We start from the raw sequence: 22,279 nt of genomic DNA, 5'->3' as shown, positions 1-22,279 counted from the left end.
CAGCTGCTTTCAACAGATGCTACCATTTACATTACATTTGGTCATGTATCTCAGAGTATCAGACAATAGAACTTTCCATAATTGATATAAACATCCGCCGTAGTTATACAAATCTCGATAAATTCTGTTCAGATGCCGATGCAGCCGCCTATCGGGCAGTTATAGTGTACGCTCATCCACAATGTGTGTAACGACATTGATATGAAATAATTCATACACGGTTCACCAAGCGTGTGTTCTGTGAATTATTGATCACAACCGCGTATCCTGTTTCGACCATTCGTTAGGAATTAATGCAAATTGTTTGGAAATGTAAATTTTAAATGTTTTATTTCGAGTTCATGCGGTTTAATGTTAAGTTTTCGTATAGGCCTGGGTTGACATAGTGTATGGTCTGGTATGTGTTTAGTTGTTACATTAGGTATAGAGGAATGTTTCTGCTTGAAATGCTAGCGAGATGCACCTACGCCAAATGGCACAGATGTTTGAACTTGCATAAATCTCTCAGGTTATAAATACTGGTTTAAATGATAATTTCTAAAAGAATATATAAATAACAGGCTGGGGTCCTCAGATGTACTGTCCGCTTATTCAGACTTGATTCTTTAAAGGATAGAATTACTATACATCCATGTGCTTAGTACAGACTTGGAGCAAGGCTAGAATGTCGTACAAGAGGGAAAATTCCTCTCAAATGAAATATACATGTTAGTTGCTGCAACCTGTATTGGTAACAACGCTAGGAATGTCGCTGGATCGTGTACATGTCAACCTGCAAATTAACCCGTTTCCATTTTATTACATTTACGGGAATATTTTCATGTATGTGTACTTTCTATCCAGTGTTATTCATCGTGAGCCATTGTGTTCAAAACTTATCGTAAATACTTGTGTCAATTATGAAGATATTTGTAACGTTTCGTGTTGCATTTCAACCACGGTGCATTGGATTTCGTATTATGACGCATACTCGAATATGTAAAAGTTGTGAATAACATGCTAGTCGTTTGTACATCAGTGTTTATCTCGCACATGCTGATGTCTATTTCATTGTTTGGGTGTCAATTAGCGTGTACACCGGATGCCGATTTCAGCGAGACAATGACTTATGCAACGTGTGTTGAACGTGCATTTCGACATGTCGGTCAACAGAGGGACCAGCGGATGCAGTTTCCTAATTTAATCGCGACCCGTGTTTCCTGTCATTGACAACATGACATTGACATCGGTCGTTTCCGGTGGACGAAACCGCTCGCTTGTTGAAATGGACACCAGTCCCCTTATGAAGTCAGAACGGGTTGTGATTTCAGGTGTAGCGCGCGACCTCCCAGCTCCACATCTGCCAGCCTCGCGACAAACTCCGGCTTGATAAATTCCCTTCCGTGTTTCATTGAATGCGAGAATAATGAAAGCGTAATGTAGTATTGTATTACCTCCGGCGAGCGGCTAGCTTCACGCTGGGAAATTACCCCCCATTCACTGGTTACCAGCTCGACGCTGATTGGCTGCCTCGCACAGCAAGTACCGGAAGTGACCGGGTGAGGTTGCGCCGAAGCTTGTGAATGGAAGACACCGTGCACTCGTATTGATCGAGCTGGGACGAGAATCAATATAGCTGTGTTGGCTCGTGAATTCACCACAGACCATTCATCGAAGCTGGAAGAATACTAGCTATGGCGACTCCCCTCTTTATCTCTCCATGTCGACTTCAGCAAATGCTGGAAGAAAAACACAACGCACTGCAGATTGTGGATTGCCGGTCTTTCATGCACTACAACACTGACAGAATCTTGACGTCTATCAACGTGTACTGTCCACCGCTCCTTAGGAAACGGTACCCGTCGTGTCTTCCATTGGAAACAGTCGTGTCTAAAGAGACACAAAAGTCTACTACGGCCAAATCTTGAAGCAATTATACTGCACGATTTGGATACAGATGAATTCTCCAGTGACAGTGCCAAAGCGGAGTTACTTCTAACCATCAAGAGCCTTGTGCGCCTTGTTGGCAAAAAGAACTTTTTCATTCTCTCTGGTAAGTATAATATGTGGAACATCCACATCATTTAAAAGTTAGCATCTTGTAAATCTCTTTATTTTTTCGTACAAAAAGATATTTTGAGTTTTTTACGTAAAATATGTGTTGACATTAATAACTACTTATGAATCACTTATGTAAACGTAATATATGCATATGTGAAAGAAATCACTTTAAAATGATAACGCTTAGCATGGACTTCGTTTCGGAAAAAAACACAAACAGAAAGTTGTAGGGATTGGCAGTGCAATAGAAAGTGAAAGATGTTGAGTTGAACGTTGTAAATATCAAGGCCTTTTCAACTACATTAAGATCACGAGTGAATTCACTGTCTCCACTTCTGTAAATACAACCGCGGTAAAAATAGCACAGTATGTCATCCCTCTATTGTCATAATTTATGTCGAATGATGATAGTTTACACTGGCTTGGGCTTAAGTAAATAAATCCAATATCTAGATCGATGGGACAGCGTTGTGTAACAAAATAAGTTAAATAATGACGGAACAAGCAAATAATATTCGAAATTCTACTTTGATCGGTTTCAGATGAAAACTGATCGATAAGCTGTTTTATCTTATTGAACAGTTTGATTTTGTAGTTTTAGCGTTTAGTTTGGTATATTATCAGTTTTGAAACGTTTTTGTGTTTTTCTCCATGGAATTAGCATGGATGCTAAATTTGTCACGAGCCTGATCACGAACAAATCCAAGGTCGTTTGAAAGGTCTTTGACACTGTGCTCGTCGCACACAGCAAAATAACAGTTCTTTGAGGCAACGGAAGGAAATTGACAGAATTTGGATGAATTTGTAACTTTCTGCGTCAAGATTCTAACTAGACAACGTAAATTTTCAATTATGCATTTGTGAGGGCCGAGTTCATACATTGATTCAAACGATGATGAAATACACCATAGGAGACAACCTAAATCAGTGCAGAAATCCAGTAATGGCTTTCGAAAGTCATTTTTTTAACAAACACATACTGTCACGATGCAACTTTTACACACGTGTTATCTTATTTAACTAGATTTTCGACGACGTGTATGTAAAACATTCAGGAAAGAAAGAAAAATTAGATGGGCAAAGATTAATGCCACAATACGATAATGCCACTACATTTACGACTAAATTATGCAGTCCCAACAACACGCGACCTCCTTTTGTAGATTGTGAAAAGTTAACGATTTCGTATTCCAATTGAACAACAAAACCACTAAATCATATATACTCTGCACTTAATAGTGCTGGCAGGTTCAATCTTGACCGGGGACATACCTCTTCCAGCATTTAACCAAACATGGAAAATCTTGTCAAAACGGCAATCGGTAAATAAACGAAAGGAAGCTCCACGGTAAGCTGCAGATGGGGACGTTTTCACAGGTATCAAATAACACATTTTAGAAGCGAGTCCATTGTTTGCTTGTGAAACATCGTGGAACGGATGCGAGAGTTTCAACATGTGACCGTGGCTAAAGATCGACTTACTGGGGACTTAACAGATCAAACATATAAACTACTGATACAATAGCCTTGTCTTACGTGTCACATCAAAGTGTATGTCTTATTTAAGTGTTAAATCCGACTAGCCTTAACGCAGGAAACATGAGCAGGATTTTACCGTGCTGTTGTTCCTAACGGTAAATCTGCTGATGACTCCTGGCACAGATCTGGTACACGTGCATTAGGTTCCAATATCAGAAATTGCGTTTCCTGGGCATAGAATGGTATCTATTACGAAAATGATTTAACTTCTTTCTCTAGGGTACAATCATGTTATTGTTCTTCAAATGACTAGCCGCCCGGAGAGCGGAAGGTCGTGGGTTCGATCCCCGACCGCGTCATACCAAAAGACGTTACTTGATGGTACTTGTTGGTCCCTGCCTGGCGCTCGGCATTAATGGGTACAACAAGGACTGGTCGGCTCGGAGTCAGTATAATGTGTCTGAGTGGGGTATTCATGCTTCACTGCGGCATGGTATCTCAGTGGGCTAGCACTATAAAACCAGCTTCAGTCTGGGCTAGTACAAGCAGCCGCACATACACATACACACGCATGCACGTCGTCATATGAGCGAAATATTCTCAAGTACGACGTAAAACCCAATTTCACCTCACCTCACCTCAAATGACTAGCCTTTATGACTGAATACATTTGTGCCCAACTTTAAAAATCTGTCTGTTATGTTTAAGTAGTAGTGTAGGTTTGATGTACTTTTATTACTTTTTACATATTTTTAAATCAAATTTTATAAGGCCGTGAGGCGAATCCACATGTACAATGTCACAATGCTGGAATATTGCTAAAAGCGGCTTAAGTAATTTGTGCATTTGTCATTTTATTCAAACCCATCAATCTGATGTTGCTGGAATATGCTAAACGCGGCGTAAAACAATACTCACTTGTACAGTCACACGTGTCTTGTCCATTAACAAGTTATGTTGATTTAATTGAAACAATCAAGTCATGTGTTGCCGCATTTCTATTGAAATGTCTTTATTGAATGTTATCTACAATATTCGAGTGTTTTTCATGTGATACAACATGTTATAACATACTAGTAAGTAGATATTCATCTCTTATCTATTTTCCGTGTCGATTGTTCAAAATATCGATCATCTAACCATATGTTATTGGGAAGATAAACTCGCAATGTCGAGTAATATATAAGCAGGCATTTGGATAAACAGATATGATTTCGTTTCAGGCGGATTTTTGCGCTTCAAGCGAGAATGCCCAAGGCTATGTGTTTCCCACAGTTCGTTGTTCAAGGACCGGAACTTGCTTAACCCCCAGCAAGTCCTTCCGTTACCCCCCGGGCGCTTCGACCGCTCCCCCCGGACAGAGTTATCCAGTATGGTGAGTGTCCAGTACAAAATCCAAGATTGATTGATTGTCAGTAAATTATGATTTGATCGCTTTATTGTGTAGGCACAGCGGTCAGTCGTCATTAGGGTGTGTATTTCATGCACATTTCACCGAGCTGTCAGCTGGCTGATTCACCACTGTTAGTACACTGTTTCATCATCGGCATGTCAATAGCTCCCTTTGTGAACGTACCAAGGGTTTTTGTCTTATGAGGCCCAGGATGGTTCCGATATGGGTGGGTAGCCTAGTGGTTAAAGCGTTCGCTCGTTAAGCCGAAGACCCGGGTTCGATTCCCCACATGGGCACAATGTGTGAAGCCCATTTCCTATGTCCCCCGCCGTGATATTGCAGGAATATTGCAAAAAACCATACTCACTCATTCTGATATGCGTGCCTCCCAGTCACGAACATTCATAATAATCATTAATATTTGTGATATATAATCATATAATTCACATTAAACCCTTTTTTCGATGTCCGAGGGAAATATTAAACCCCTTGGCGTGTATTACCTGTTTTCTTCCTTGTCGCGAACACTGGGTGTCATATTTGATGTGATCACGTATAATTGTGATCACCTGTTTCGTCAGATAATGTAGACGAGCTCTTCTCTACTGTTTTATACTAAAATTACCGATTGAGAAATTTTAATTATAATGTACAACCTAACAATGATTTACTTTGACAGAAATAGCGTGTTTTCAAAAGAAATCCATTAGATAATTCTTTTGTAATAATTATCTCATCCATCACATTTATGTTATATAACTTAAAAGTACACACACGCACCCATGTCAATCAGATTACATAAATCGATAAAACAGCGACTTACATGTAAGCCATATCGTATGAGGTGTTTTAATAGCTACTGTTTTTCTCTGTCACGTCTAAGCTACGGTGCTCGCGTCTGACGTGTTCAGCTGAGTACCAATTTGTGTAGACCGCCCACGTGGATCAATAATTCGAATTTAGGTGAAAACTTAATTCTTTAAAACCAAATCGATAGTGGCACCTATGTTGGGATAAGTCTCAAATCACAAGAGGTCTTTGACAGGAATCTTGAAATGGGGCAGGGTAGGGCGCCATGTTGATTCTCAGATCTTCTCACGAAAAGAGTGAAAAGTATTATTCTTAGCTTACGGATTAAACGGATTTTGCACCAAGAAAACTCGGAAATAAGACCATAGATGTGAAGGTGTTGGGAGAAAATGTACGAATCACGACTGTCGTCATTACGCACACACACACTCAGATCGATGTAGGTTAGAATCCTTGGTAGGAGCGAATGGGAGCGGCAGGATGAATTTGAGTGATGCCGTTTCCGTTTTTGGCCTTATCAACTTGTACTAGCACAGATACCTGATATTGAACGGATTATACACAACTCGTTGATCTGAGTAAACCCATTGCCACAAAGGATTATTGTCAGTTGTTATTGAATATTGAAATATGAGTTGGCTCGGTAATGGTGCTTGTGACGATTGTACGGGGGTGCTGGCAAGGATAGGACCTTTGACGTAGACTCGAGGAAACAGCAGGCAGATAAGCAACAAGTAAACTGTCATTATTTGTCATTATGTAATTTAGAATGGGGAGCAGGGACTGTTTGTGATTGTACTCTTATCATGGTGACATTTTCAATGTGTTGACATCATTGAAGACGAAGTAAATAAATAATCATAATGGTTAAAAAATCAGTCTGGTAAATGATATGAAGGACGAACACCAAATAAACATGATATTGTATTATTTGTAATGGGACAGTTCCTGATTTATGGCTGGGTTGTGATTCAAAGTGGGGTAACCTATTTTGTTCTTGAGAGGTGGGGTTGTCATCAATTTTGTACATTACAAGGTGGATCGTCATTGATTTTGTACATGACATGATGGGGGTGGGGGCGCTTACTTTGTACATCAAAATAGGGGTGTCAGTCACATTGTACTCAATAAAAATCATCATCACACCTCCTAGCCATAAATTATGAACGTCCCTAAAGAGGTTAATCCAAATCTCCATGTTCACAGGAAATTACGTCACACTTAATCGAACGTATTTATTGATTGATTTGTAGTTTTAACCCCGCCTGTTTCTATTTTAGGGTTCTCCAGTTGAGCTACTCCCGTATCTGTATATCGGAGATGCAAGTCACTCATCCCAACGACAACTTCTCAAAGAAGTTGGAATCACCGCCATTTTGAATGTTTCCACTTCCTGTGAAAATCATTTTCCTGAGGACTTCCGGTACAAGGTCATCCCAGTACAAGATACAGTGACCGCGGATCTTCTCACGTGGTTTACAGACGCCATTAATTTTATAGGTAGGTGGATGTCGTCATTTGATAGTCTTCGTAGCTAATGTACTTCTTTTCCAGGCATAACAACGCCATGATTTATTCATACGCCAAGCCTATTTGCCGCGTGTATACTGGTAGTGCCGGCTTATCTTGTACCGGTGACATAGTTCAGTTGTATATTCTCACAAAAACTACCTTCTCATCAGATAAATGATATATTTTATAGCTTGTTCTCATTTAATTTCGATACTTTTCAACCAAAGCCAAGATGGCATCTATAGGCTTGAGTGTGTTCTGATAGATAGTGCCTACTCGAATTTTATTTTACACTATCGGATTCACATTAATACCTACCATTTGCTTGCAAGTGCTCTATAACCATTCCCAATTAAATTTCAAAATGGCGGCGACTGATTTAAATAGTTCTATAATTAGATATTTCTGTTTTATGGCGTACTTTTGTTCTGGAATATTGGTTTACGGTTTCGTTACTTACGTTCGTATGTTTTCTTTCAGAAAATATCCGTCTTTCTGGAGGTCGAGTTCTTGTCCATTGCAAAGGTGGAGTGAGTCGATCAGCCACAATCTGCCTGGCGTATTTAATGTATGCTCGGTCTCTGGGACTAGATGACGCCTTCGATTACGTGAAATCTCGCCGTGACGTCATTTCCCCCAACGCTAGTTTTATGATGCAGTTGACATTGTTTGAAAAGGAGATAAGCAATCATAAGACCCCGAAGACGCCCACGCCACCATCGCTTTCACCTTGTAGACTTTATACACACAGTATGCTGACGTCACCGGATCATGCGTTCACCTTTGATGGTTGTGATGTTAACAGCGCGTCACCGGATGTGGACATGACGCATGTGCAGCCCTCGTTTCAGTTTCTCTCCAGTCCCGTCGTGTCTACGTCATGAGGTCATTGGAACTGATATCCGGGTCAAAAGGTCATGAGATGACCTTGACATTATCCCTAATATTGTGTTCAAGGACAAATGTGCAATTCTGTTTCAACATATCTATTTTGAAAATACTGTTATTTATTATTGTGGGGTTTTTCCCTTCATGGACCTACTAAAAACACTACGGTGGGACCATTTACCTTCCTCGATGATTCAACATTGGTTTATGATCTCTTGATCAGATTGTGAACTCTCGGGAGTTATCACAAAAGTTGTGTGAACTCCACTTTCAACGATACACAAATAATATGATCCCTTGAATATATGTTGTGCTGGTCACCACTTTGGGGGACATCTCAAAAGGTGTAAGGATATATTTGTTTCGTTTCATACCAATTCTAAATTTACAGGTATAATATTATTTGTTATTCACACAGTTTTGAAATTGTGTGTTATTTCTAATCCATCTCTTTGTTATTTCGCTTATATGACCTTTTGAGACGTTCCTTAAGAATGAAAGCTTGTTTGAGAAAACACCCGTCTAGTTTCACAATGTCTATGCATACACTGATAGATATTGCGTCAACGGGCTATTTATGTTTTTTCCACATCTTTCAATATTTACATTTCAATCTTTATTGTTCTGTTTGATTGTTCTCTGAATAATGGTGAGATTATATTTCATCCCTAAATTATCATCACGTGTACATTAAACGTTGGGATACGACCCGTTTCTCTATATATAGCTTACCGCAATGCATTATCAATGCAAGTGATGCACGTCGTATTACTATTATTACTATAATTTATAATATCATAATGTTGGAAGTTAACTTCGAAATATTTTTCAAATATATACCTCTGCATTTAGATGCATTTGAAAATTTCAGGATTTTAAATTGATTTGTTTGTTACAATCGAAAATGTTTTTTCTTGTGTTTGGCAAACTATACTGTGTCATTGAAATATGTACCAAATATTATTTGGATGTACTTCATGACACATCGGATAAGGCTCAACTCGTTAATAATTTCTTTAAAAATGATTAAAAATTTCTCATTTGATACTTTTCAACTACATTTTATTTTAATGAAATTTCATTTCGATCCTCCACTGGGTTAAATGAAACTGATAACCCCTGTCAATCATCCCAATAGCAACTCAACCCTCCGTCCAAAATATCAACCTAACTGTAAAAAATACTTTAACAAAGAAACTCTAGTTTGATATAAGGATTGAATGAATAGTGTGGATGGTATTTATTTCAGATATTGACTATAAAATATCTCACGAATCGCTTTAGATGGTAATGTCTGACTGGTTTCGTTGACGTATTAGTGTCAAAGTCACTGCACTTTAGAAATTGACACGTTAATGAAATGTACATGTGATTGGTTAGCTGTATGGAGTGTAATTACCCCGACATCCCTTGCATACGAGGTGTAATTGTGTCAACTGTATTACCTTGCCGTGTACTTGACATTCCCGCAACCCTTTCAATACTGTCAAATGGCGTGTCTTCAGATGTTTCATATTTTTGTAAGAGTTATTGATTATGTGCCAATAAACCTCACTCGAAATATACATGATTTTTGGTCGTGGGTATCATATCGATTTTTGGTTGTGGGTATCATCGATCGATTTTTGGTTGTCAGTATCATATCGATTTTTGGTTGTCAGTATCATATCGATTTTTGGTTGTCAGTATCATATCGATTTTTGGTTGTGAGTATCATATCGATTTTGGGTTGTGAGTATCATATCAATTTTGGGTTGTGAATATCATCGATTTTGGGTTGTGAGTATCATATCGATTTTGGGTTGTGAATATCATATCGATTTTGGGTTGTGAATATCCTATCGATTTTGGGTTGTGAGTATCATATCGATTTTGGGTTGTGAATATCATATTGATTCTACATTCTACCAGTTCGTGGAGTCGATCCCACAGTTTATATGGATTCGGTCCTATGGTCTACCTGAACCAGATTCGAACACGCATTCTGCTTATACACCGATTCGAACACACAATCTTTCTAAGAATGGATTCGAACCCACAGTCCACCAATACGTCAATGAAATTTGGATGGATTGTCGCTTTCAGTCTACGTCAATGTCAACTTCCACGTTGAATGGAATGTGGAATTTACATGTACGCATATTCGAATACACAATAACATATACATGAATTCGAACACATTTATCTTTACTTGGATTCGTTCCCAGTCTACCTAAACACTGATTCACGCCTACACTCTACCTCTTCTTTGATTCAAACCCGCAAGTTACAAATGCGTGAAATAAAACCCATTTATGGATTGACCGCCTCCGTGGTGTAGTGGTTAGAGCGTCCGCACGGAGAGCGGAAGGTCGCGGGCTCGATCCCCGACCGCGTCATACCAAAAAGACGTTAAAATATGGTACTTGTTGGGCCCCTGCCTGGCGCTCGGCATTAATGGGTACAGCAAGGACTGGTCGGCCCGGAGTCAGTATAATGTGTCTGAGTGGGGTATTCATGCTTCACTGCGGCATGGTATCTCTGTGGGCTAGCACTATATACATCAGCTTCAGTCTGGGCTAGTGCAAGCAGCCGCACATACACATACACACGAATGCACGTCGTCATATGAGCGAAATCTTCTCAAGCACGACATTAATTTCACCTCAAATATGGATTATTCATCATCGAACAATATTGCAGGAACACGGTGATGAGTGAGTGAGGGTGGTTTTACACCGCTTTAAGCAAAAATCGAGCAATATCACGGCGGTGGACATAAGAAATGGGCTTCACACATTGTACCCATCTGGCGAATCGAACCCGGGTCTTCGGCGTGACGAACGAACGCTTTAACCACTAGGCCACACCACCGCCCCCTTCAGCAATGAGACGACTGAGGGTTGTGGGTATCCGAACCTATCGATCATTTCGGGGCATGTCATAAACCCGTCGTCTACGTTCAGCCAGGAACGTGGACGTGTGGCGCTGGCAACGTTACATTTGGGTACGATGTTTGTGGTGTTTTGGCAACTTGTAAGTCGCAACACTTTTCAAAATATTTTTTCAATATAATTATGTTGATTTTAAAAAATAATAATGCTGAAGCACACTTTCTTTATTACGTCAGTATACTTTGCCTTTGAAAACATGAGTTCGACAATAGGACGTTGCACCTAATATATTCCTTCACATGACGAAAGTCGAAACGCTTTGGGATTCCGGTTTGGAGATGGGTCCCAGTAAACGAGTGAGTATTGAATATGGTTTTGCAATACTCCCGCAATATCACGGCGGGGGACACTAGAAATGGGCTTCACACATTGTATCCATGTAGGGAATCGAACCCGTGTTTTCGGCGAGACGAGCGAGCGCTTTAACCGCTAGGCTACCCCACCGCCTTAACCGCTTTGGGATTCCGGTTTCGAGTAGGATCCCAGCAAACAGTGTCAGTTATATATAACCATATACAGTAAAATACGGTTATAGCGAACTCGTTATAACCGTTGTACGTTATAACAGATATTCATTATAACCGTTGTTCGTTATAACACACATTTTTAACCTTTGTGCACCGTAACATACTCGTTATAACCGTTGTTCGCTATAACATATATTCGTTATAACCTTTGTTCGTTATAAAATATTTCCTTATAGCCGTTGTTCATTATAACATATATATTCGTTATAATTGTTCATTATAACATACATTCTTTATAATTGTTCGTTATAACACATATTCGTTATAACGGTTGTTCATTATAACATATATTCGTTATAACGGTTGTTCGTTATAACCGTTGTTCTTTATAACATATATTCGTTATAACGGTTGTTCGTTATAATGGTTGTTCTTTATAACATAAATTCGTTATAACCGTTGCTCGTTACACCCTTTTCAACTAAAATGTACAGCTGGCGGCCATGACAAAACACCCCAAACAAGAGTAGTTAGTCCGTCAGTTCGTTATAAACGAGTTCGCTATAAACGAAGGTTACTTACATTGCTCGTTGTGTTGCTTGCTGCGATGTTAAAGAACAATAAGACCAAATCAGCTAAAATATCATCTGAAGCTCTTCAACTAATCTGTCAAATGTGAGGAAGTAGCTAAATTCTTTCCACCGATTTACAAAAAAATGATTATTTTTTGTACTTTAAGAAAATGATGGATGGTGAAAACACGTGATCATTAAGACAAAAGGTCACCTTATTATGCCTTCCCTCACCAGAGGGCACTGGATTGATGAAAAATGGCCTTCAGATATACTGTTCTGACATTTAGAATGTAGTGTTGTGTTTTCTGGGGCAGCTTCTGGGTTAGTGGCGGGAATCCTTGAACCTTGTTTGTTAGACTGTGTGAGCCCAGAACGAGGGTTGTTTATCGATACCTTTATTTCACAATCAAAGTACATACACGACCATAGGCGAGCAATATCGTGAAATATTCACACATTATTGCGTGTCATTTGGCAATGTCATAAGTGAGTTAATCGATTGCAAAGGTTTCCATGGTAATCGATAGCCAGACATTTTTCGTTTATGTTTTAATAAACCATAAAATATTAGGCCACGCCTACTAGCTGATGCTCCGTCGCTTGTCTTGGATTTTTGAGTGATCTTTGTTTACAGTTTTTTGTGCTTAGGATGTTGTGTTGAAGGTTTTGTAAAGGATTCTGCTAAAATATGGATGATTTAAGCAGTATGCACACCAGTCTTTACGCTTGTACCTAGAAAATGCGAATTATTATTGATGTCCATTCATAAAAACATTGCCTTTTAGTAGGGGTGGGTATTGCAGAGAATTTTGATATTGCGATATATTGCGATGCGTCATATATTGCGATATGTATTGCAATATATTGCAAGAAGTTTTTGTTAACTAAAAACTACTTATAATCGAGTTAATGCTTGATTTATAATCAAAACACAACAAAATCACTATGCTTTAATAAAAACTTTTAATAATGACAAAATAAAAATGTAAATAATATTTGGCGCAAATGAAACAAGGAAATATCCGAAGATTTCCGAGTGTTACGAAGTTTTCCGAATGCATGTCAAAATACCGATTTTTAATCAGCGTATCGCAATACGTATCGTTTTCATGTCTGAACCGGTAAATACCGGTAAACCGGGTATATTGCGCAGCCCTACCTTTTAGAGTTAGTGAGTTAGGTGGGTTTAAAGGCACTTTGGACATTATTTCTGTTCTGTTAAATGTGGGAGGAAAGCCTGGAGTAAATAGACACGACAAAACTTTTTCCACATGTAAAAGAAATTTCTGCTGAAAGCAGAGTCGATTGTACAATTGTGACAATATCATGGGCAGATATTTGTTTCAGCAGTATTACAGTTGTATGATGTTGTTTGTAAACAAATCGAGTCTGGAGCAGACAATCCAGTGATGGTCACCATGCGATACGATGACAGAGCATGTGGTTATGAATCACTATGAAATAGTGGTGATACCAGGTGTTCGCGAAAAGGTGAGCGTATCCTGCCCAAACGATGTCACCCGTCATGAACATATGCTGAGTCAGGATGTTTTATCACTTTCGTGAAACCAACACGTACGGGTGCAGACAAACCTAGAAACATATCTCGGTGAACCGGGATTCGAACCCTCGATTATCGGTGCCTGTGGTGCCCAAGGGGCGCAACTTTGCACATCAATTGGATGTGATTGGAAAGAATGATTGATTGATTAATTGCGGCGCCTCAGCCGAAACAGCCACTCGTGCCCCAATCTCTTTCGAAAGGTAAGCGCCGCATTGTTGGATAACAGACTAAATACAAACAGACACAACCAGTCATTAGCCCCGATTACTTGTTGAAGGAGCTTCCATTGGGCGTACAAGACAATATCGTAGTGAAAAATATTGATCATTGAATGATCAGTGATGACACCAGGTGTTCAATGCAAAAGGCACGGGCAAATCAGCAGTGTTAGTTTGAACACCCAATTCAAATTTCGTGAGTTTAATCCAACAACGTCAAAGTCAGGTTTGTTGGCTACGAGGCTGAGGCTGTGAGGTTACTCCAAAGAACGTTGTAACTGTCATTTTCCATGACGCCCTCTTCATGTTCTGGATCGTATGGCAAGGGCGGTAGTAAAAGTAAGTGAGTTTTATTTTTACGCCGTTTTAGGCAATATTCCAGCAATATCACGGCGGGGGACACCAGAAATGGGTTTCACACATTGTACCCATGTTAGGAATCGAGCCCGGCTTTTCGGAGTGACGAGCGAACGCTTTAACCACCCTACCGCTGCGGTAGCAAAGGGTCGTGCCACGCCATCATGTCGCGGAAGATAGAGCATTTGAGCCAATGCTGGGCTTCCACTGACTAGGTGTTGTGCAGTCTCATTAAATTCAATGCATAGTGTACATATTTAAATTTTGATTCAAACTCATATATTGACAGTTTCGGTGGGAAGTGCGTGGTGCTGAGCAGCAAACGGAAAGCCTTCTGTTTCACTTTTCAGGACAGCTTCATCCAAGACTCACCAGTGCTCCTCGTCTTCTCAACACACTGTACATAATATCAACCAAACATTTTCACAATTGCGAATCGCGACCACACAAAAGTATATCCTCACATCACACCATAGATCAAAACTAAACTGACGTTCAAAAGAAACTACACACCTGATTCTTTGGTAAAATATTTTCTTAAAAACAGCATTAAATTTTAAAAGTGTTTTGATTCTGCCTTGTCACAAACATTGTGCAAGTGTTTCCAAAACACCACGGAAATCGTACCCAATTACAACATTGCCAGCAAAATATTTATGTTTTTTTTTAATAGTCCCAAAACACCAGGTGTGTACTTTTTTATGTACGTCAGTATAGAACTGTCGCCCAGAGAAACAGACAAAAGTGCCCCAGTTGTTTTTGAAGCTCAATGTCTTTTCGCAACAACTTAGCACGGAATTCTCTCACGTGCAGAGTCCGACCTAGGTATAAATCAACATTCAACTTAGCGCCCTTGTCACTTAATATTTCTAATGAAATCCGACTATGACTATGATTTTATCTTGAGTGCGAAGGCAGGGAGGGAAGCCATTAATATCCCACAATGCTTTGCGGATGTATCAGAGACAGCATGTGAAAGTCGAGTCGAGTTCTCGTGTACGCGCCGTTTGTCTTAATCGTGTAATTTGATTGGCGAGATCCCAAGCGACCTGCTTCAAAGCTTCAGCAATTTGTTTTACTGATGTATAGCTTCTCTTCACGCCTTCACAAAGTGGTAAAGTGCCGTGTAGATTTGCACCGGCCTTCAGAAGCTTTTTGAGAATGCAAATTGCAGAGGTACAGAATCTGAGTAAAAGAGTTGATTTAAACGAGATTGATATTTGTCGTTGTGACGTCAGTCTCGGCACCATTGCTGTTTCTTGAATCAGAAACTCTTGCACGTGAGCTTGAAATCAACTACCAAACAGAATGACTCTTTTGAAATTGAGATAATCAGGGATGTGCATTTGATATCACGTGACCAACTCGTGCCATATTTGTTGGTTACTGAAAGGGAGAAGTATCGAATGCATTTAGACTATCGCTTAGTCTCTGTAAACATAAAACAAATAACTCCCCTTAAATATAAATGGAACCCAGTGACATTCAGAACTTGAAGGAAATCTAGACTTACTTCGGGTGTTTGCTTTGTGGAAAGGTTTTGTTTGTTTGTTTGTTGTTTAACGCCGCACTCATCTATACCCGAGTCTGGACCACACAATCCAGTGACCATCATGATCATCGATCTTTGCAACTGGGATACAATGAAGTGTCAACCAAGTCAGCGAGCCTGACCACCCGAACCCGTTAGTCGCCTCTTACTTGAAGAAAGGGTTGGGGTGATGGAATGTACTGGGGTTCAGAGACTGTGCATGAGAGTCTACGGATGCATGGACACTTTGTCTTACCGTGGGGATATAGAAGAAGAAGAAGAGGAAGAAAAATCATTTATTTAAGTGTCAAACGATACAAGCATTAGACACAATATAAAATACCATTTAAAATACCGCCCGGCCAACATGAGCCTATTTGACACTAATTGTCTTAAAATGTACATATAAAAGCACCATATGGTGCTAAAAGGTAATAATAAAAGTAAGCGATATATTTCTATACTGCTCAATAGATGTTAAACACCTCCCGATTCCTTCACATATGTATAGTTAACCTGTCATGCCGTGCCTGGTGGGGGCCGGGGGATTAGGGCTAGAGATTCGGGGGGCACCAACAAGTCCCAGCGCTGCACCAGATTATCAATTATCGATTGTTCACAGTAGATCCAAATAAAACCGTCAATTATTTTACCCCGCACACCTTTTTAACACCTTATTCTGTCTTTTGGGACAATTCCTTAATTTCAAAATAACTCTTGAACAGAAAATTCAGCTGATAAGAGATTTTAATGCAATTTCTCGGTCTACTCAAGAAGATCTTGCACTCAAGTACCAAATTGGCAGGCAAACAGTTTCGGACGTTTTGAAAAAGCGTCAAGTTTCGAACAAAACATCAATTCAAAAACAAAACGTGTGAATGAAAACTGTAAATTTGACAAAATTAACTGACTGACACACATTCAGTTAACTTCAGAATTAAATATCAACGAGTTTAACGTCACACGGAAGATCATTCTCAGGTTGAAAAGGGAAAAGTTCTCTAAACCGGCGTGTCATCTATACCGGCATTTTTTGACGGTCCCAACGAAAGCTGGTTTAGAGGGTTTCCACTGTACAGCCAAATAACGTTGTGTCGAACACGGTTGTGTCGAACTCACGCCTGTCTCGTTACGCCAAAGACCCGGGTTCGATTCCCCACATGGGTACAATGTGTGAAGCCCATTTCTGGTGTCCCTCGCCGTAATAGTGCTGGAATATTGCTAAAACCATACTCACTCACTCGAAGTAAAAGCTTGGTCCTTGCATATTCCTTATGTATTCCAATAATTTTGAGGTTGTGCCAAAATTGGATAATTCGAAGTTTTTGTGTAGGTTCCTTCAGCTTCGACACAACAGAGTTAGACTATAGTTCCAAACTGACAACAAAATTAGCTTTTCCTCATACACACTAACACCAACACAAAGAGAAAATTACAAACAATATTTACCTACTGGCCCTGACATCAGTGTTTATTCAAAACCCATGAGTAATACGTTATTTACAGTTGATGAAACATTCAAGGTATGCTTGAAGTACGAGGACTGTTCTGGAGAGAAAGTTAGTTTCTTTGTTTTTTTGTTATCTGATAGCCAAAACACATCTTTACAAGAACCATGAACGTTGCATCAAAACGCAACCGTAACGCCTCGTGCAGTCACTTTCTGCATGTGCAGGGTCGAGCTCATGGGTTTCTGACGGCTAAGTGGATGGTCGACAATTTTGATCAGTGAGACTCTGGTCGTCGATTACACAAATAGTTTGCCATATTCGGGCATAGTATCGATACTAAACAATTTAGAATTATAGTTGTGTATCTTATCAGATAGCTTATTTAGTTCATGTAGTTAGAAAAAGTATCATATTTAGTTTGGTGGTCGGAGTGGCAAAAGTATCATATTTAGTTTGGTGGTCGGAGTGGCAAGAACGTTGTTTATTTACCATTTAATTAAGCACGTTTCGTCACGTTTCACGTTCACAAATTATTTAAGTAATTCCACTGCGTAAACAAGAACACATTTTTTTTTTTTTTATTTATTTTTTTATTGGACACTTTGCAACCAGATGTACGAGACTTCAAAGGCCAAGTAGTTTTTTCACAAAGTTTGTATCTATTATCGATCTGGATCGCCACAAATAAAGAGTCATTGTGCATCTGGTAATTGATTTCTTTATAAATAATGCACCATGTATGAACCAAACGTTCACTCGACATTTTGGTGTTATTAACAGTAAAAATGCAATAAATAAGATTTAAAAAGGATGTAAACGATCTTAATTAGAAACAGGTGGTGAACGTTATTCTGTATATATGAGCGAGAAACCTTTTCCTAAATCATAAGAAATATCTGCTAAAAGCAGAGTCAATGTACAATGGATTACATCATGAGAAAGTGCTTTATTAGTCATGACACCATGTATAAAAGGTGAGCGTATCCTTCCCCACCAGGGACATGAGACATAAACACATACCAAGGCAAGCCAAGCATTAATCTGAAGGAATGCGGAAATCTGTGACACCAGGGGACTGCATCAGACATCAGTAAGATTGGAAATGTTCTCTACGTGTTTTGAGAAGTTTATGAAGGCCTTGAATGCTGTGACTGTATCAATATGTGGGCAAGAGTCGATGAAGTTCTTTTCTGGTAAGAACATACTCAATTGCAGCTAAGAGTTGCTAAATGAAGACACTAAAGGATGGAGCTGTCGGAATAAGGTGTGTTGTAGGCTGGTGTATAAGGTGTGTTGTAGGCTGGTGTATAAGGTGTGTTGTAGGCCGGTGTATAAGGTGTGTTGTAGGCTGGTGTATAAGGTGTGTTGTAGGCTGGTGTATAAGCTGTGTTGTAGGCCGGTGTATAAGCTGTGTTGTAGGCTGGTGTATAAGCTGTGTTGTAGGCTGGTGTATAAGCTGTGTTGTAGGCCGGTGTATAAGCTGTGTTGTAGGCTGGAGTATAAGGTGTGGTATAAGTTGGTGTATAAGCTGTGCTGTAGGCTGGAGTATAACGTGTGAGATAAGTTGATGTATAAGCTGTGTTGTAGGCTGGTGTATAAGGTGTGATATAAGCTGGTGTATACGTGTATGTGTGTGCAATTGTAGGCTGTATAAGGTGTGTTGTAGGCTGGTGTATAAGGTGTGGTATAAGTTGGATGTATAACCTGTGTTGTAGGCTGGTGTATAAGGTGTGGTATACGTTGGTGTATAAGCTATAAGCTGGTGTATAAGTGTTGTAGGCTGGTATAAGTTGTGTTGTAGGCTGGTGTATAAGCTGTGTTGTAGGCTGTTGAATAAGCTGTGTTGTAGACTGGAGCATAATGTCTGGTATACGTTGGTATATAATCTGTACTGTAGGCTGGTGTATAAGGTGTGATATAAGTTGGTGTATACGCTGTGCTGTAGGCTGGTGTATAAGGTGTGATATAAGTTGTATAAGCTGTGTTGTAGGCTGGTGTATAAGGTGTGTTGTGTAAGTTGGTGTATAAGCTGTGTTGTAGGCTGGTGTATAAGGTGTGGTATACGTTGGTGTATAAGCTGTGTTGTAGGCTGGTGTATAAGGTGTGGTATAAGTTGGTGTATACGCTGTGCTGTAGGCTGGTGTATAAGGTGTGATATAAGTTGGTGTATACGCTGTGCTGTAGGCTGGTGTATAAGGTGTGATATAAGTTGGTGTATACGCTGTGCTGTAGGCTGGTGTATAAGGTGTGATATAAGTTGGTGTATAAGCTGTGCTGTAGGCTGGTGTATAAGGTGTGGTATACGTTGGTGTATAATCTGTATTGTAGGCTGGTGTATAAGGTGTGATATAAGTTGGTGTATAAGGTGTGATTTAAGCTGGTGTATAAGGTGTGATTTAAGTTGGTGTATAAGCTGTGTTGTAGGCCGGTGTATAAGCTGTGTTGTAAGCTGGAGTATAAGTTGTGTTGTAGGTTGGTGTATAAGGTGTGATATAAGCTGGTGTATATGGTGTGTTGTAATCTGGTCAATATGCTGTGTTGAGAACTGGTGTATAAGCTGTGTTGTAATCTGGTGTATAAGTTGTGTTGTAATCTGGTGTATAAGCTGTGTTGTAACCGGTGTTATAGGTTTGGGTATCAGCTCTTAGTTGACATTGATGATTATCGAAATTGTTTTAATCACTTTTAGATTTATTGTAATTTATTGGTAGTCCAGAATTACCATCCATTGTTACACACGTTACTAAAACGACGACGTCATGTTCTTGAATAGTTTTTCGCACTGTTCAACTGCAAATGAGGATGTCAACCCTTTCCTCCCAATAATCCCGTGAGTGAAAAGACGGAGAGTTTTAGTAAATTTAATACATTTTAGTAAATGTTTATGGCAAAAAGTTAGATGTTTTAAGGGATGTTTTACGTACTCCACTTCTATTTTAAATATTTAATCTCCACATCACTTACGATGTTTTTGTGCCCCGAATACCCTTAAATCATATCCTCGAAACCAATGTTCCAAAAGGGGTATGACAGCCTCACAAATACCTCTTGTTTTGCTCTAAGAGAATAGATGAAATTATATACAAATTTCATTAAGGGTCTAGAGAGGTCGTTTAGCTGATATAATCAGACATTAGTGCCACATTTTCAAGTATATCCTTAGACATAGCCACGTGGCTACAAGGACCTTGACAAGTTCCAGCGAGAGTTTACACCCGCGAGCCAATATACACCAGAAGCTAACAGGAGCTAGGACACCGACCTTTCGCGTTTATTTGCTACCTAGCATCACATACAGAACACTCTATCTACTGTCATAATGGCGGTCGTAGCATCTCGGTCAATCCAATTACCCTGCTGAGCACCTAAACACAGTATCCAAAATTGCCCTGAGTTACCTCCCTTTGCCACACATTACCCGTGGAAGGAGACATTTAAATCGATTCTTCCAAGACACTGTTCCCCAGGCAAATTTGTATCCATTGGAATCCGATTCAGTTATCCCCCTTGGTTATTAAGACCGTGTTTGATATGACCTTCAAAATGAATTGGGATGATTCGAGTTATCTGTCGTTTTTATTTTGTTCATTCTTAGGCGGTTACTTCCCCTTGTTAGTTCGTTGACGATAGAGTTTTTTTAGTGAGTTTTTCGGGTTTCGGTAAGGATGACATTTTCGTACAAGATGTAAACACCGATAGCAAGGTGAAGGTCGAGGTAAATGTTTACATCCGGGCATTTGTCCTGGGTTGCGGTGCGATGCTGCAGAAGTATCAGCTATCCTTGTATAATTGACCATCTTCACTCAGCGGTTACAGAGCCAGGACAGGATTACCACGCAGACGACAAGCGATATTTTCATAAACATGTAGCTATTTTGTTGCAGACATGGATAATTACCAGTTTATATTAGAAACGAAGGGATGTAGTATTCTATTTTCAGCTTTGTTCATCCCAAAATACCTTTCTCTCCATATATTACTACAGTGTAATACAAATAGCCTAAAGCCATCATGTCGGTAATTGTACCGTAACGTCACCTTGTTGATACGGACCTGCTGTCTACAGGACATATATAGTACAAACAGAATCTAAAATAGATCTTGGCTTAAGTTACCGTTAATGCAAAGGTTTATTTTTTTTCTGACCATTCGTAAACATGCCATTAGACGCGAGTCGTGGATTGTCCTGCTGATGAAATAGAATGTGTTTTCGAGACAGGGTTTCGTTGAAATCGAAAACAATTTTGAAATAGTTGGCGCCAGTAATTTATATGTACAGATGAATGAAAGGCAGGTGAATCAGTTTTGCGTAGCCTCGAGTGGGCAAACCTCTGTTGACTGCCAAATGGGCAAATGGATTTATTTACTGTAACTTGATCGTATTCAGGATTTTCTTTAACAAAAAAAAGTGGATAGCAAGATGTGTGTGTTTGTTAAAAAAGTGGATAGCAAGATGTGTGTGTTTGTTAAAAAAGTGGATAGCAAGATGTGTGTTTGTTAAAAAAGTGGATAGCAAGATGTGTGTGTTTGTTAAAAAAGTGGATAGCAAGATGTGTGTGTTTGTTAAAAAAGTGGATAGCAAGATATGTGTGTTTGTTAAAAAAGTGGATAGCAAGATGTGTGTGTTTGTTAAAAAAAGTGGATAGCAAGATGTGTTTGTTAACAAAGTGGATAGCAAGATGTGTGTGAAGATAGCGAAGTTTTGTGCACCTATGCTGTGGCTCAGTGTGATGTTGTGCAGTGAACATTGTACGTTAAGTGTTGTGCGGTATGCTGTAGAATACAGTGAGGTGAGGTGAAATGGGCTTTAACGAAGCACTTAAGAATATTTCGCTCATATGCAGTGTATGAAACAAGCCATAAACCGAGCCAGACATCTGGGCTGGTAACTTCAAAAACTTACCAGTCCTTCCTAAATACTGAATAGACAGTGCCAGTGGACACGTGATCTGGATATTTTTGTCACCCATCCATCGGGCTGGCTAGCTGTGAAATTAGGCCGTTCGGCAGAAATCTAGCCCGTCTCTGGCGGTCGGACGGGCCTTATTTCATACACTGTCA

The 22,279-nt window shown here is 39.6% G+C and overlaps 1 protein-coding gene across 1 annotated transcript; it reads left to right on the top strand.

Annotated features, from left to right (window-relative positions):
• Window positions 1–1,491: 1,491 nt before the first annotated feature.
• On the top strand, window positions 1,492–9,687 carry LOC124271659 (dual specificity protein phosphatase 2-like). Its single transcript, XM_046706818.1, is given in 5 exon segments — window positions 1,492–1,834; window positions 1,836–2,032; window positions 4,743–4,894; window positions 7,003–7,222; window positions 7,715–9,687. Coding segments are annotated over 5 exon segments (1,134 nt in total). The 5' UTR covers window positions 1,492–1,673; the 3' UTR covers window positions 8,119–9,687.
• Window positions 9,688–22,279: the final 12,592 nt, after the last annotated feature.

The sequence above is a fragment of the Haliotis rubra genome, unplaced genomic scaffold, assembly GCF_003918875.1.
Source record: "Haliotis rubra isolate DU_JTF1 unplaced genomic scaffold, ASM391887v1 Scf162, whole genome shotgun sequence".
Taxonomy (NCBI): Eukaryota; Metazoa; Mollusca; class Gastropoda; order Lepetellida; family Haliotidae; genus Haliotis; species Haliotis rubra.
The sequence above is the reverse complement of the archived record's forward strand: the minus strand, read 5'-3'. Positions and strand labels throughout refer to the sequence as shown.